The 16,039-nt window shown below is 41.4% G+C and overlaps 2 protein-coding genes across 3 annotated transcripts in view; both read right to left on the bottom strand.

Annotated features, from left to right (window-relative positions):
- Positions 1-5,300, bottom strand: part of LOC121923630 (alpha-2-macroglobulin-like) — an 82,203-nt gene extending 76,903 nt beyond the window's left edge. The window contains exon 1 of the mRNA XM_042454222.1: positions 5,055-5,300. Within this exon, the coding sequence (XP_042310156.1) occupies positions 5,055-5,146 (92 nt within the window). The 5' untranslated portion in view covers positions 5,147-5,300. The remainder of the gene's footprint in view (positions 1-5,054) is intronic.
- LOC121921898 (zinc finger protein 397-like) overlaps positions 1-16,039 on the bottom strand; it is a 942,727-nt gene that overhangs the window by 802,999 nt on the left and 123,689 nt on the right. The gene's annotated exons all lie outside the window — the stretch shown is intronic.

The raw sequence follows: 16,039 nt of genomic DNA, 5'->3' as shown, positions 1-16,039 counted from the left end.
CTATATTTCTATCTAAAAAATAACTGTCAATCATTTTTTACTATGCCTTTTAGTAAATGAATTTTGGCAACAAAATCTCTACAGAAATAGAGGGGAAACACCAACAGTTTACTGTTGCTTTTTGTAAAGGAAAACAAAGATGTTTAATTAAATAATTTGTATCATTCTTTTGTGTAGGAGCAAAGCTGGTGTCTGCGGAGGAATGAAAATAATTGAATCTTTGGGAAAAGATAATGTGGTTACTTGAAACTTATGGGTAAAAGCAGACATCACACTGGGGTTGATTTTGGCATTAAAGAGAAATTAAAACACATATAAGCATCCCGCAAACAAAGAGAAAATGGCGAGTAAATGAGCGAATTATTATCACACGCAATTGCACAAATAAAGTGATATCGGAAATGCATTGTCACTGATATCCCAAAAGTAAAAATATGCGCAGTAATGCTTCTTAGTGACCAATGTAATGGCGGGTTTTGTGTGAGTCTTATAAAATCGTTATATGTAATTACGTGATTTTTCCAGGATATTCATGGGATAAACTCCCAATCTCCTTTGTGTGATAAACTCCACTGTCTCTGAAGATACTATTTTAACTGATTGGTTTAACCAATTGGATTATGTTATCCATAATGAAGATATATTAATGGTTTTTTTTTTTTTTTGTGGGTTTTTCGGGCTATGTGGCCATATTCTAGAAGATGTTCTTCCTGATGTATCGCCAGCATCTGTGGCTGGCATCTTCAGAGAATATTCAGATACGTTAATGCTTCTGCAATCTGATAGTGGACCCTGGAATTATGTTGCACCGTAGGTCTAATTATTAGAGTTTTAGATAACTAGTTATCTTGCAAAATGCTGTTTCTCTAGCCAATAATTTGAATGTTTGGTCAGCAGTTTGTCTTGGTTTTGTGGTTTTATATTTTAATGGTGTCTTTGTCTTATACTAAAACCCACTAAAATGGTGAGAAGGCCTGAAATGTATTTACTGAATATAATTAACTTAAGAAAATAAAAGTGAAAGGGAAAACAGACATTTGATAAATTATATGGTTGCAGAAGTGGGGAGAAAGTGTTGCACAGCGGTTTGAGTGTTGGACTGCGATTCTGGAGAGCTGGGTTCGAATCCCAGAAATCCCCTGGGTGATCTTGGGGGCAAGTCACACTATCTCAGCCTCAGGGGAGGCAATGGCAAACCTCCTCTGAACAAATCTTGCCAAGAAAAACCCATGATAGGTTGCCTTAGGGTTGCTATAAGCTGGGAATGACTTAAAGGCACACAACACACATAAACACACATTTACAGAATGGGTGATCAGGGTTCGATTCCCCACTTGACCATAAACACCCACTGGGTGATCTTGGACAAGTCACACTCTCTCAGCCTCAGAGGATGGCAACAGCAAATTTCTTGTGAAGAAACGTGCAAAGAAAACCTTACTATAGGTTCACCATAGGTAGGTCAAAAATGATTTGAAGGTACACAACAAAAACAAAAACAAAAGGATTGTGTGGAGAGGATGATGGAACTGACTGAGCTAGATGAATTAACGAACTTGGAAAGGGGGAACTTAATAAAATCTTTCATCAATATTTGGTATATTTTTCTTTTTTCCTTTTCGTCTTTTGGGTACTATGTTATGTTGATATTTAATTTGTTAAGTATTGTTTTGATCTGAACCTGTGTTGAGGGACTGGGAAAGGGATTATTTATAAACTTCATTGATTTGTAATGCTTTTATATTTTCATCTGATTGCAACTGTATTTGCATTGTTTATTGATTTTGTTTTGTTTAAGTATTGGTCAGGTGATTGGGAAGGGATTATTTGTATCTTATTGTATTTTATGTATTGTATTTTTTTTTACTGCTGTTAGCCACCCAGATTGGGCGGGATACAACTAAATCTATATTATTATTATTATTATTATTATTATTATTATTATTAAAATATGGAAACCTTTTGTGGAATTTGCAAAAAAGAAGAGGGGATACCTGTATTATAGGTATACTGATGCTGAGAATTTAAATCATTTTAAGATGCAAATGCTGATTTTCTAAGGGTAAGTTGAATAATAGATGGTAAGAAGGGGGAATAAGCATAGAAATATTTCTTAGGTGCAAAACACACTGCAGAAATAATCCAGTCTGAGACCTCTTTATCTGCAATAGCTCTATCCTTTAACTATAAAAATTAGTGCTTTCAATTTCTTCATATTTTGTATCAGCAATTTTGCTAGTACATTTCTTTCCTACAGTATTTATTAATGTTCTAGGCATAATTTATTAATTATTAAGTATTTATTACTATTATTACTATTAATTTTTGGTGCTAGAGAATCCTGGGAATTCTGTTGTTATTGTTATATTTATTTGTATCCCGCTCTTTTCTCAGAACTGGGACTCAGAGCGGCTTCACAACATTAAAAAACAGTACAATTAAAAACACAGAAAAAGTACATTAAAAAGGAGTTAAGGAATCCAGTCTGAGAGAAATGGGAAGTCATTTTCTTTTAAAGGGGATCAGGGGAAGTGCACCCAATGTGTGTTTTTGTGTGTGTTAATGCTTGTGTGTTTGCGTGTCTATGCTATTTTTCTTTTGGGATGTTGAATAAAAAATAATTTTGGGGGGGAAAATGTGAGAAGGCAGCATTTGTGTGTTCATTTCTTGCAGCTGGACCCGCACATGTTTTATTTGGACAAAGTTTTCCTGGACTTCAGCCTGCTTCTTTAGAGGCTGCTGAGGAAGTGGGCTTAAGTCCAAAGAATTTAGGCCAAATAAAACCTGTTAACCTTTAAAAGGTTACAGATCTCCTTCTTGTTTTAATTCATTGTTGTCCTTCACTGCAGTGTTTTCAAAAAGGAGCAAACCACTGTGTGACTTTATTTATTTTTCGGTTACTTTTCAATGCTTTTTTGAGGTATATGGAACCCTATCAGAGGAATGAGCACATAGCATGGAAAAGTTCCTCTCGAAATGCCTCTTTCGTTGCAGCAATAAAATGACTTCAGGTGCATCCACACTGCGGCAATAATGCAGTTTGGCACCACTTCAACTACCATGGCTCAATGTTAGGCAATCCTGCCAGTTTTTAAAAGCATCTACCATGATATCCCAATAAATTATAGGAGGCCCTTTTGGTTTTGCTTCTAGAAAACGGAATTTGAGTCTAAAACACACTGCAGAAATAATCCAGTTTGAAATCACTTTAACTGCCCTGGCTCCACACTAAGGAATTTGGGGAATTGTAGTTTTGTGAGATGTTTAGCCTACTCTGGAGTTTATCACACGAAGGAGATCAGGAATTTATCCCATGAATATCCTGGAAAAATCACATAATTACGTCAAGTGGTTCCACACGACGTTGCACAAAACCCGCCATTAAAGTGGTCACAAAGAAGCGTTAATGCACATCTTTTTACTTTCATGATTTCAGCAACAATGCATTTCAGATATCACTTTATTTGCTCAATTGCGTGTAATATTCATATGCGCAATTACTCACTATTTTCGCTTTATTTGTGGGATTATTTAAATGTGTTTAATCTCTCTTTAATGCCTAAATTAGCCCCAGTGTGATAAACTTGAGACAGTTTGCTCTGGTGCCACAATACATTACAATTCCAGAATTCCCTAGCACTGAGTCAGAGCAGTTAAAGTGGTCTCAAACTGGATTATTTCTGCAGTGTGTTTCGGACCTGAAAGACACAGCAGGCTCAAGACATTTTTTGCTGCCTGAGGGAAAGCAGAAATTGGCATTTCCTCAACCCAAAGATAAAAAGTATATAGTAAGCTGGTCCAACCAAGTTATTTTGGCACTTGTGGCAGAAAATTTCACAATTGTGTCTCCCTGTTCTCCTGGGAGGAAAGAAGAAAAGATGAACAAAATTTTAATGGGTGCATCTACACTGTAGGAATAATGCAGTTTGACACCACTTTAACTATCATGGCTACAGAATCTTGGGATTTGTAGTTTTGTGAGGCACCAGCACATAAGCAGAGAAGGCAAAATAACTAGTAAAACAATAAATCCCATGATTCCATAGGAAGGCACCGTGACAGTTAAAGTGGTGTCAAACTGTATTATTTCTACAGTGTAGACGCATTCCATGGCAGCATGGCTCAGCTGCGTGAGCTGGCTGGCCTAATGGCATGGCCAAACAAAAGCAGGGAAGTCATGAGTTCAAATAATGCCGTTACCTGGAAAAAAATCACGCTAAACACTTCAACATTTGACAGAATGGTTTTGATTGTCATCGAAGGTCCAAAATACTGCAGAAATAATCCAATTTGAGACCGCTTTAACTGGCTGGGGAATCCTGGGAATTGTAGTTTATTGTGGCACCAGAGCTCTTTGACAGAGAAGGCTAAATATCTCAGAAATCTACAGTTCCCAGAATTCCCTAGCATTGAGTCAGGGCAGTTAAAGTGGTCTCAAACTGGATTACTTCTGCAGTGTGTTTTGGACCTTGGTTGTAGTCTTTCATTAATCATTTCAAATTCATTCTTTAAGAGAATTAATATATAAGAGATATTAAGTTTGGCAGCCAGGTCTATCTTAAGGAAACTCACTTCAAACATGCGATGAACACTATAAAAAAAATCACAAGATTAAGCCTAAAGTCCCTCTGGACCAGAAACCTCTTTACCACAATAAATAACTAGGACTGAATCTGCACTGCAGAATTGGTGCAGTTGGATACTGCTTTAATTGCCACGGCTTAATGCTATGGAATTCTGGGATGTGTCATTTGTTGTGGCACCAGAACACTTGGACAGAGAAGGCTAAATATCCCACAAAACTACAAACCCCGGGATTCCACAGCATTGAGGTGTGGCAATTAAAGCAGTATCAAACTGGATTACTTCTGCAGTGCAGATGCAGCCTAATGGGGACTGGAGGGGGCCTGTAGGCCAAAGAAAATGGCCTGGGGACTGCATGTGGTGCAAGGGGCCACAGGATCCCCACCTCTAGGAAAAGCAGTAGGATTGGATTTTGAAGAAACAAGGAGAAGAAAGTGGTGGAGGTTGAGACCCTCCAGGAATCAGCTTACGGTTCTGCGGTAGATGCTGAAGTACTCCCAGGAAGGAGGAACAGGAGCAGGAGAAAGATGCTAGGACCCCCAAGGAACCAGCTTTGCCCCATGGTCAACAGGAGCTATCAGGCAGAGATGCGAGGAGCTGGTTTTGTTGCACCTCAGGTTGCTCTCTCAGTCACCAACCCTTTTATACTGGTTCTCTGTAAACAACCTTCAAGGCAAATGAGATAACTCTCACACAGAGGGGGAGGGGAGGGGGGAGACTGGGACTTTAGTGGGACAACAGAGAGAAGAAGCTGGACACTCTTGAGTCACCAAAAGCACACAGAAGGTTGCCTGGCAAGCAAACAAGGGGAAAAAAGAAAAGAGGTCATTGACAGTGTTTATGCAAGCCAGGCACAGGCTTCTATTGGAACGGTTTGTGCTGCAATCTGTCCCAGCAGGACAACAAGAATCTGGCGGAAAAGTCTCCTGCTCCCTGGCATCTCACAGATGAAAAGTGGGACACATGTGGCCAAGCAACACCAGAGTCTGGTTAAGATGGCAAAAGGGATGAGTGATCAGGAGTGTCATACGGGGTATGGATCGCACCAGGTGACATCCTAAGTGTGGGGTGACACTATTGCTCTCCAAATATCTGCCTTTGCGTAGAAACAGGATGTGTCGTTCACCTGCGTCCCTTCCATTAGTGATCAACGGAAGAGATGGAGTGAGTGGAGCAATGCTCAGAGGGAGGAGAAAGGAAAGGGTTCAAGGCTTCAACTTTTTAAAATTAATATGTTTTAATTATTATTTTTAAATTTTCATTAAAACGTCTTACCAGATTTTAACTTTTACCACATGAAACTTTCAAAGACCTAGGTCTGGAAAATTAGTCTTCAAAGGGATCTTGTAGCACCATTCAGAGAAACTGAAATAAATAAGTTGGTAACATGAGCTCTTGTAAACTTGAGCCTACTACCTCAGTAGTTCTTTCTGAGGAAGTAGGGTCAAGTTTATGAAAGCTCATGCTACCAACTTCTTTCTTTCAGAAAAGGGGACTTTTTGGGATTTCAAGATACCGCATTTTAGCCGTCACAGGGGATCCTCAAGAGAGAGCCAGCGCACTGTGGCCTTGCCATCTGAAGCTTCTGCCTCCAACAAAGGTAAAGCATTTTTTCTAATACTGGCACTGATTGGCATGCTTTACCACTACACCACCTAAAGTTTTCCTGATGCAAAACATGAAGACTTCTTGAGAAATTATGTGTTCTCTACCTACATAGGAGCCTGTGGCTTCACAAAGGAAGGAGACATGCTGGATTCCAAGGAAGTACCTTCTTTGAGTTGCAAAAGGACATTAAATTTCCTTGACTTTGAAAATCTCCCGGGGATGGGCATGGCCAAAGGTGGAGGTGCCAGACTGCAGAGAACTCTCCCTACCATCCGAACTAAAATCAGAAACAGAAAATGTTGGCCTGCGGCTAACATCTTCAATTGTTTTCTCCTGTTTGCCTGATAAAGAAGCCAGTGTGACTTCGAAAGCTTGCAACATGTAATTGTGCATTTTGGTTGGTCTGATCAAGTTATTATTGTTTGGATGTTATTGGATTTGCTATATGGCCAACACAGCTACCTCTAGATGTTTGTTTGTTTTTTTTACATTTGCTAGTTGTTTACAGGTAGTCACAACTATTGCCATTACATTCAGTGATATATGGGAATCATGATTTATGAGTAACAGTAGAAAAAACATTAGTAAGTACGTATTCTGTATGGTGTGGTATGGGAAAATATCAATGGGTGTGTGTGTGACACTATGAGTTACCACACCGACTGGTGACACCAACCCTAGTGACTGTTGTTTTGTTTTTTTCCATGAAGAAACTGGATATTTTTATTTTAAAAAAGAGTAGCTATGGGAACTTGCATTTTAATTGAGAACATGTTCTAAATTGGAAGCCTGCAGCAGCTTCCCCCGGCAATAAAAGGGGCCATTTTTGTGACTGTTAATGGGGAAGAACACAAGAAAGGAGAGGATAAAGCAGTTCGCTTTTGCCTCAGCCTCTTGTGATGGGCAAGATTTCATTGTGTGCAAACTATTTTTGTACTTTGAAGTCAGTTTGCAGCAACTGAAAGAAGCTGAAGACAAAGGGAGAAAGTGGGAGGAAGAGAGAGGAACTGGGACATTTTGAAAGCAGCTGAAAAAGTGGAACCCTGGCTTTGGACATGATGTTATGCAATGGTTTCAAGAACACAGAAACTGCAGGTTCTAATTGTACTTTGAATCTGGCTGACAAACTATGTGTTTAGAATTCAAAAGCCGTGTTAGTCTGGAATGTTAGAGTGCAAAGGGATCTTGTAGCACCTTTGAGACTAAGAAGATTATTGCACAGGCTTTCCGCCCAGCTCCAGATCTCCCCAAAGTCCTTTGTGAATGACAGGATTAGGACGGATTGGTGACGGGATGGCTAAGATCGGGTCGCAATGCCTCTGGTCTGAGCACGGAGGCGAGTGATAACACCCGATCTAAAAAAAAATTCCCCAAAGTTTCAGACCACTCTGGGGTTGGGAGGAAAGCCCGTGCGATAATCTTCTAACTGTGCAAAATATGTTGTAGCATGAGTTTTTGTAGACATAAGTCTACTTCTTCATCAGATGCATGGAAAGAAGGCCCTAGGAACAGACCTATATAGATATGAATTAGCTGCTGCATGTATGAATACCAACAGAATTGCAGTACTGTACTTGTGGGTATGAGGATGAGGTGACAGGCCTATAACAGAACAGACTAGACAGGAAATGGCAAAACCCTACACTAGGTTGGCTCTCAAGTGCTGCAGTCTAGTGTATTGTGTATTTCATTTTGTATTTGTTCACTTTAATATCTATGCCACTGCTCCTGAGACACAGGCACAAAAAGAAACACAGTTTTGGACAACTCAAGGCAGGGCCCCACTCACTTTAGGCTGGCCTTGATGTTCTGCCCCTGGCAGCTGCCCATTGCTCGACTACTACAGTACAAGATAGTACAGTGGTGCCTCGGGTTACGAAATTAATTCGTAACGCGGCCGCTTTCGTAACCCGAAAAGCCTTCGTAAGCCGAATTGCCATAGGCGCTAATGGGGAAAAGCCGCGATTCCGTGCGAAAAAGCCGAAAAAAGCACCAAAAGTTCTTTCGTAACCCGAAAAAACATTCGTAACCCGAAACAATAATTCCCTATGGGATTTTTTCGTATCCCGAAAATTTCGTAACCTGGGTATTTCGTATCCCGAGGTACCACTGTAGTTCAGTGGCCAGATTGTCCAAGGCTCAGACCTACTCCCTCTGTGTGGGTGGAAACAAAACTCTGCCAGTTACAGAAAGTCCACTGAAAGTTCAGTCAATAAAGCCAGCACAAATCACAAACCAGCACAAGCCACAAATCACAAAGTCCAGGCTTAAATTGGGCATCTTTGTAACTCGGAGGCCAGACAAGGTATGTGCTATGTCCCTGAAGTGTGTGTGCAGTGCATATGGGTTTGTATCCTTCTCTGCAGTTTACAGTACACATGTAGATGAATCGCTAACACATTACGTGACTCCCAGTTGCATCACCCAGCTTTTTCAATATTTGTTGGATGAAATTAGTTCCATTTGTGTTCTCATCCCTTCTTCTCTGCATTGCACAAGCAGCTTCCGGGAAGGAGGGGGTGGTTTGATTCCCAATCGATCTTGCTAAAAGCACATATTTAGCAAGGACATCCCAAGGCAATTTGCTGCCTGAGTTGAAAGATAAGCTTCTAACCTGTCCTTAGTCTACAGAAGCTGACTGGACTGGCAGTGATTTTTTTAAAAAAATTCAGTCAGTCATTTAAAAGTAATTGACACTACATATCCTTTTAATATTCAAAAACAAACAAACCAGTAGACCCTCCACATTCGCTGGGGTTAGGTACATGGGACCCCTGTGAAAGTGACCACCTTACCATACGCCCATCCATCCCAAGCTGCCTAGCACAACTCCAGCTGCCTCCTTTCATCTACTGTAGCCTCTGGCAGGGATGGGCCACCCCATCCTTCACCTTATCCTTGACTGCAACTAGCTCACTGCAGCCACTGGTGCTCACCTGTTTGGGCTTCTCCACATCCTTGGCTCTCAAGGGAGCGGAGGAAAATAGGTGGGTGCTGGCAGATGTGGTGATCCACTGCACCCTCTCCCACCCGCTTATTGATGCCACTACATAGGATGCGACCATAGCACTTAAAGTGGAATCATGGTGCTAGAGCTGTAGAGTGTGAAACTGATCGCATTGATAACACAAACATTAAAATAAATTAAGAATATAAAAAATGCTTCATTAATATTGAATTTATCTTTCAAAGATATCTTTGACTTAAACTAGAAGGAGATGCCTTTGTCTAACAAAGAGATAGCAAGTGCAAAACTATAAGAAATTCCAGAAGCTATTTCTGGGAAGGACTACTGGTTGAGATATTTATGTCCATGGATGATGTATTCTGCTTACTGGTTTTCTTTCCATACTTACTTTGCCATTATAGATGAGATGTGTTTGGACTCTAAATATAATGGCTAGGATCTCCTTTAATGGTGATATTTGTAGTGATCCCAACTTCTGTTGGGATTCAGATATAGTAATGATGTACTGTGATTCTCCCCATGGATATAAAAGAAGTCAAGAGGCTGTCATTTCTTTACTAGAATCTGAATGACACACTCTGGCCTAGTCATTTTGATTTTGCAAAATAAAATAAAATCTTGTTCCTGTTTTTCAATCCTCTGGCTCTTGTCTAGTCTTATGGCTATCACATTAGGCAAAAGGGAATACTGCACACTTTTACCGTGTATATGTGTGTTTAAATCAGTCACTAGTTTAGTAGACAGAGGGAATGCTGTAGATGTTGTTTATTTGCAAAGCCGCCTGCAAAGCATTTCATAAAATACTCCATGATATTCTGACTACCATAGTGATTAAATGGGTAATAGATGGGAACAGTGTCAGATGGAGTCATAATTGGTTGGAAAACAGTGTTCAAATAATATTCATCAATGGCTGTGCTTCAGACTGGAGGGAAATCTTGAGTGGAGTGACTCAGGGTTCTCTCCTGGGGCAAACAACTGTTCAATATTTTTGTACATGACTGCATCCTCATTGCCAAAATAATCCGGTTTGATAGCATTTTAACTGCCATGGCTCAATGCTGTGGAATTCTGGAAATGGTAGTTTGTTGTGGCACCAGAACAGAAATGTGAAATGTTGGAAGGTATAATGTTGCTTCTGCTCTTGCTGTGGCTCAGCATCTTCAACTGCACATAAAAGCAACACAGGCTGGTTATTATGGGGAAACAACACAGGCTGGTTATGGGTTGGACTGGATGGCCCCTGTGGTCTCTTCCAACTCTACGATTCTATGATTCTAACACAAGCTGTGTGGTAAAAGCATTTTTTGCCTGAAGAAATTGCCTCACTTTGCCACATGGTACAGCTGGTCTTGACTGGAGACTGGCCTTCTGCACACAGGGCATGTACTCTTACACTTATCAGTAGCCCTTCTGTTGTAGAAAACTCTTGTTTATCTTGTATACTGGATTACATTTATTGATCTTTTATTTAATGATCTTTTATTTCTTTGCCTTTCGGCTAAATAAACACAACAGGGACAAAGGCTACAAAAGAAAGCCTCAACATTTCAGTTCTCCATTGTAGCTGTAAATTTTCTTCCCTTGAGATCTTTTCTGACCCTGTCCAGTGAGGCCAAAAAACTACACTCTCTAACATTTCACAGATGAAAACCAGGATGCACAGCCAAGCAACATGAGAGTGTGGGCAAGATAGCAATGCAGTCGACCCTCCACATTTGCAGCTTTGAGTTTCACAGCATGGATTATTTGCAGTTTTGATCAAGATGTTCTCTCTAGTAATCCCCCTAGGTCCTCCAATGCAATTCTGCCAGACGGTGACCATAGAGTTGTGCTGGGGAACCTAGACGTTCCTAGAGAAAACACTTCTCTAGGCATTTGCAGGTCCTCCAGAATGATCCTATGATCAACCTCTGGTAGATGTTGATGAGAGAGTTGCACTGGAAGACCTGGAGATTCCTAGAGAGATGTTCTCTCAGGTAAAAAGAATAGTATTTTTTATTTGCAGTTTTTCCACATTTGCAGGTGTCCTTCACCTCTAACCCTACAAATGTGGAGGGAACATTGTCATTATAGGTGAAGAAGAAGACACATGTCTTGGAGAGGCTGCAGTAATTTACCTTTGCCTGAGCCTATTGGGAAGGGCACAAGTTCCACCTTTTCTGCTCTCCCTCCACTGAGTTCACTGAGTGTAAACTACTTTCACATTTTGAACTGAGTTTGCAGCAACAGGAGTGTTTCTAAGGGCATGTGGTAGGTGCAGACCACACTAGGTGACACATCAGAAAGGGGTGTCATTTGGTACACTTGGTGAGAAGCAGTGGCATCATTAGGGGGTGCGGTGGTGCAGACCACACCACAGAGGGGGTTGGGGTAATACACCTGGGGGGGGGAGATAGGTGGCTGCCTTTTAGGTCCCACACAGCCATGGCCATGCGGGACTTAAAAGGCCAGGAGCAGATAAGCAGCTGCCTTCCAAGTCCTATGTGGCCATGGCCATGCATGACTCGAAAGGCTGGGTTGGCAGGCCAAGTGTGGCCCTCACCTCGCTGCCGCAGCAGCAAAATGGGGGTGCTTTTTTCACCCTACTCCTGGAAGGACCCCCCCCTCCACATTCCAGGCAATGCCACTGGGGAGAAGGGACTCCTTTCTAGTGAGTACTGCTACATCTCTCCATTGGTAGACCAGAAAGCGTGGAGAATTAAGATCTTGGAAAGGACGCAATCAGCCCAGAGGCACCAAGAAAGATGTCCAGGATGCTCTCGCCATGCCGTAGTGAAACCCTGGAGACCACTTCCTTCACTGAATGTTTCCTGGACTCCTTTGGGAGTTGTGAACAAGGCGGGTAACCTAAACATCCTGGGAGAAGGACGATCCCTTCAAGTGTCCCAGCCCACTAGCTGCCAGTGGCAAGTAAACCTGTGCACCAGCTGTTGGTGGCAAATACCATATATACTCAACTATAAATTGACCTCATGTATAAATCAAGGGCAAGTTTCGAGGCAAAAATTATGGATTTTGCTATGACCCATGGATAAGTCAATGCTAAAACATAGTGATTCCACTGTGAGAAACTGAAGTAAGCTGAGTAGAAGTAAGCAATCAAAGTAAGCTGAGGAGAGAGAAACCAAGACATTTTAAAAGCAGCTGAAAAAGTGAGTTGGCAGAAGATTAATCAGAATTGTTGGAGCGTACAAAAAGTTCCTATTTTGACAGAGTTCACTCATGCTACATGGAAGATCTTGTGTTGCCCTGTCTGCAGATTCATTTAGATATGAACAGTGAGCCTGCCCATAGAAGGTAACTGAGGCTGCATCTGCACTGCAGAAATAAGGCAGTTTGACGTCAGTTTGATGGCCATGGTTCAATGCTGTGGAATTCTTGGATCTATAGGGGTTTTGGTTGTTGATTACAATTGTTTTTTATTAAACATTTATACACATATAAAATACATATTAAACATAAACACCTATACGTGTAATAAACAAACATATTAAAAACTTGGATTTGTAGTTTTGTGAGATATTTAGCCTTGTCTGTCAGAGCTCTCTGGTGCCACAGCCATTCCCAGAATTCCATATCACTGAGCCAGTTAAATCGGTTCAAACTGCAATATTTTTTGAGACCACATTACCTTGCCCTTGAAAATCAAGGCCCTGTATAAGATGACAAAACAGTCCCTAAGCAATAAGAATGTGTTTATATAGAAAGCATCTTCATTACTGGGAGGCACTTAATCCCAAAAGGACAGGAGAGAGCAGGACTGATGAAAGAAGGCCAACGTATGGTCCATGTCAACATCGGACATCCTCTGCTTGCTCAGGGATTTAGCCGGCAGGGCCTGAGGCCAGTGCAGCTTTGCTGAACAAAGCCTAAGCATGGAGATCTTTTTGTGTCAGAGCTTTCTTCCAAGAAGAGGCACATGCTCATGGTCAAACAAACATAGGAATCCACAAATGGAAATATTGATTCCAGTAACACAGGAAGTGGTGAGGGTTGCCAGAACGCAGGGCTTGGCTCTGAGTCCTGACCCCTCTTCTCCGGTCCACCGGGTGGGCAGCTCAGGATCATCCCAGGCCCTGAGGTTTCTGGTGATGTAATTCATTATTTATTATCATTTATTCCATTTATATGCAGCCTTTCTCCCAGAATGGGACTCGTGACAGCTTCCAAAGTGGATCAGTTAAAACAGAAACTTTAAAAACCTTAATAACAGTTCAAAACAGACTGCAGAAATAATCCAGTTTGAAACCACTGTAACTGCCCTGGCTCAGTGCTAGGCAGCCCTAGGAATTATAGTTGGCACCAGAGCTCTCTGACAGAGAAGGCTAAATGTCTACCGAAACTACAGTTTGCATGATTCCCTAGTATTGAACCTGGGCAGTTAAAGCGGTCTCAAACTGGATTATTTCTGCAGTGTGTTTTGGACCAACAGTAATTAAAACTTGCGTGTCATGTGATACAAAATAATTTTAAAACTACTGTTGTTGTTGTTGTTGTGTGCCTTCAAGTAATTTCTGATTTATGTTAATCCTAACATGAATTTATCATGGGATTTCCCTGGCAAGATTTTCCATTGCCTTTCCCTGAAGGTGAGAGGATGTGACTTCCTTAAGGTCACCCAGTGGTTTTCATACAAAAATTAATAAATAAAACACACATATCAATAAGAATCCTCCCTGCTTACCCATTAAAGCCTGCTTGAACAAAAAGATCTTTGGCTGTATTCACACTGCAGAAATAATCCAGTTTGACACCACTTTAACTGCCATGTCTTAATCCTATGGAATTCTGGAAACTATAGTTTGTCATGGCACCAAAGCTCTCTGACAGAGAAGGCTAAATGTCTCACAGAACTACACATCTCAAATTTCAATAACATTGAGCCATGGCAGTTGAAGTGGTATCAAACTGGATTATTTCTGCAGTGCAGATGCAGCTTGCCAGAACTCTTCAGATCCACGGGGAAGGCTTTCTCTCAGTCCCGCCACTTGCTTGGTGAGGACATGAGAAAAGGCCTTCTCAGTTGTTGCTCCCACCGTCTGGGACTCCTATCCACAAGGGGCTTGCCTAGCCTTCTCCCTAGAGTTTATCAGACAAGGGGAGTTGGAAGTATAATCCGATGGCAATCTGAACGCAATCATGGGGTTTAACGTTACTGCGTGATAACCCACTACACACAAATTCGGGCAATGGGAAGTCAGTCTGAACGCAATCATGTGGTTTCACGTTATTGCGTGATAGACTACCACACGCAAATTCAGGCAATGGCATGCTATTTTCGGGCAATGGGAATCCAGTTCGAAATATGAAATGCACATTCATGTAATTGCACTAAACTAGCGACTTTAAGTGAATGCGTACAGGCCCCACTTTCTTTTCATTCGAATTTAAGAGAAATTCCTCCCGTTTCCATTTCAAGTCAGTGATCTCCACTTATACTAAATTTAAGAGTTGTAAAATTAATTTGTTCTTAAATATCTCAACTGTGGGGGTGTCTTCACAGGCCGCAATACTCCAGGAACAGCCCGGGGTATTCTGGCCCTGGATCTGCCTCAACAGAAGTGACAGCCGGCGGCTGCTTGCATTATTGTGTTTTCTAATGGTTCATACCTTCTCATGATGTGGCCAAAGTATGACAGGTCATCTTGGCTTCCAGGGAGAGTTCAGTCTTGATCTGTTCAAGGGCCCATTTGTTTGTCTTCTTGACCATCCATGGTATTCTCAGCACTCTTTTCCAGCCCCACATCTCAAATCAGCTAATTTTCTTTTTAGCCGCTTTATTAACTGTCCAGCTCCCACATCCATTCATGCTGATAGGGAATACCATGGATTGGACAATTCTGACTTCAGTATTCATTTGTATATCTTTACTCTTTCTAAATTTGTCTAGTTCTTTCATATCCGCCTTGCCCATTCCTAGTTATTCCTGGTTGAACTGTGTGTTGTGTGCCTTCAAGTCATTTCCGATCTATGGCGACCCTAAAACAACCTTATCAAAGTTTTTCGCCCAGTTTCTTCTGATTACCAGATTCAACTTACATACATACATACATACACAGTGCACAACGTTAATATTTTTCAATGTTTTAGTTAAGTTGCAAGCTTTTCGTATCATTAAATGTATTTTATATTCAGTTTTAAATAAGAGATTACTTTTTAAAAAAAACACCTCAGTTCCCACTGAAATTCCATCTGCACCACTTAAGGCACTAAGCAAAGCCTTTAAACCCATGATCTTGTGTTTTGTACAAATATTACTAAAGTAGGGACACTCCTAGAGCAGTTTTGTGTACATAAGTACTGGCGGGCAGCCACAGGCAACAAGGAACTGAATGTGATGAGTACCAGTGATGGCTGATGTCCATCAGGATTTGTAAGGCGGTCCAGAACCCCATCTGAACTTGGAAGCTAAGCAGGGTCTGCCCTGGTTAGTACTTGGATAGGAGTTTGTCATTGAATACCGGGTGCTGTAAAGCTAAGGCCCCCACATTTGTGGTTTTGGCTTTTTCGGATTTGATCATTCATGGATTCATAGAATCATGGAATCATAGAGTTAGAAGAGACCAGAAAGGCCAACCAGTCCAACCCTCAGTCAGAGCATCTGGCGACTGATGGCCACACAGCCTCTGTTTAAAGACCTCCAAGGAAGGAGATTCCACCACTCTCTGAGGGAGTGTCTTCCACTGTTAGACAGCTCTTTCTGTCAGGAAGTTCCTCCTAATGTTGAGGAGGAATCTCTTTTCCTGTAACTTGCATCCATTGCTCCGGGTCCTGTTCTCTGGAGTATCAGAAAACAAGCTTGCTCCATCCTCAATGTGACACCCCTTCAAACACTTAAACAAGGCTATCATATCACCTCTTAACCTTCTCTTCTCC

The sequence above is a fragment of the Sceloporus undulatus genome, chromosome 2 (assembly GCF_019175285.1).
Source record: "Sceloporus undulatus isolate JIND9_A2432 ecotype Alabama chromosome 2, SceUnd_v1.1, whole genome shotgun sequence".
NCBI classification, from domain to species: domain Eukaryota; kingdom Metazoa; phylum Chordata; class Lepidosauria; order Squamata; family Phrynosomatidae; genus Sceloporus; species Sceloporus undulatus.
This window is presented reverse-complemented; position numbering and strand designations above follow the sequence as displayed.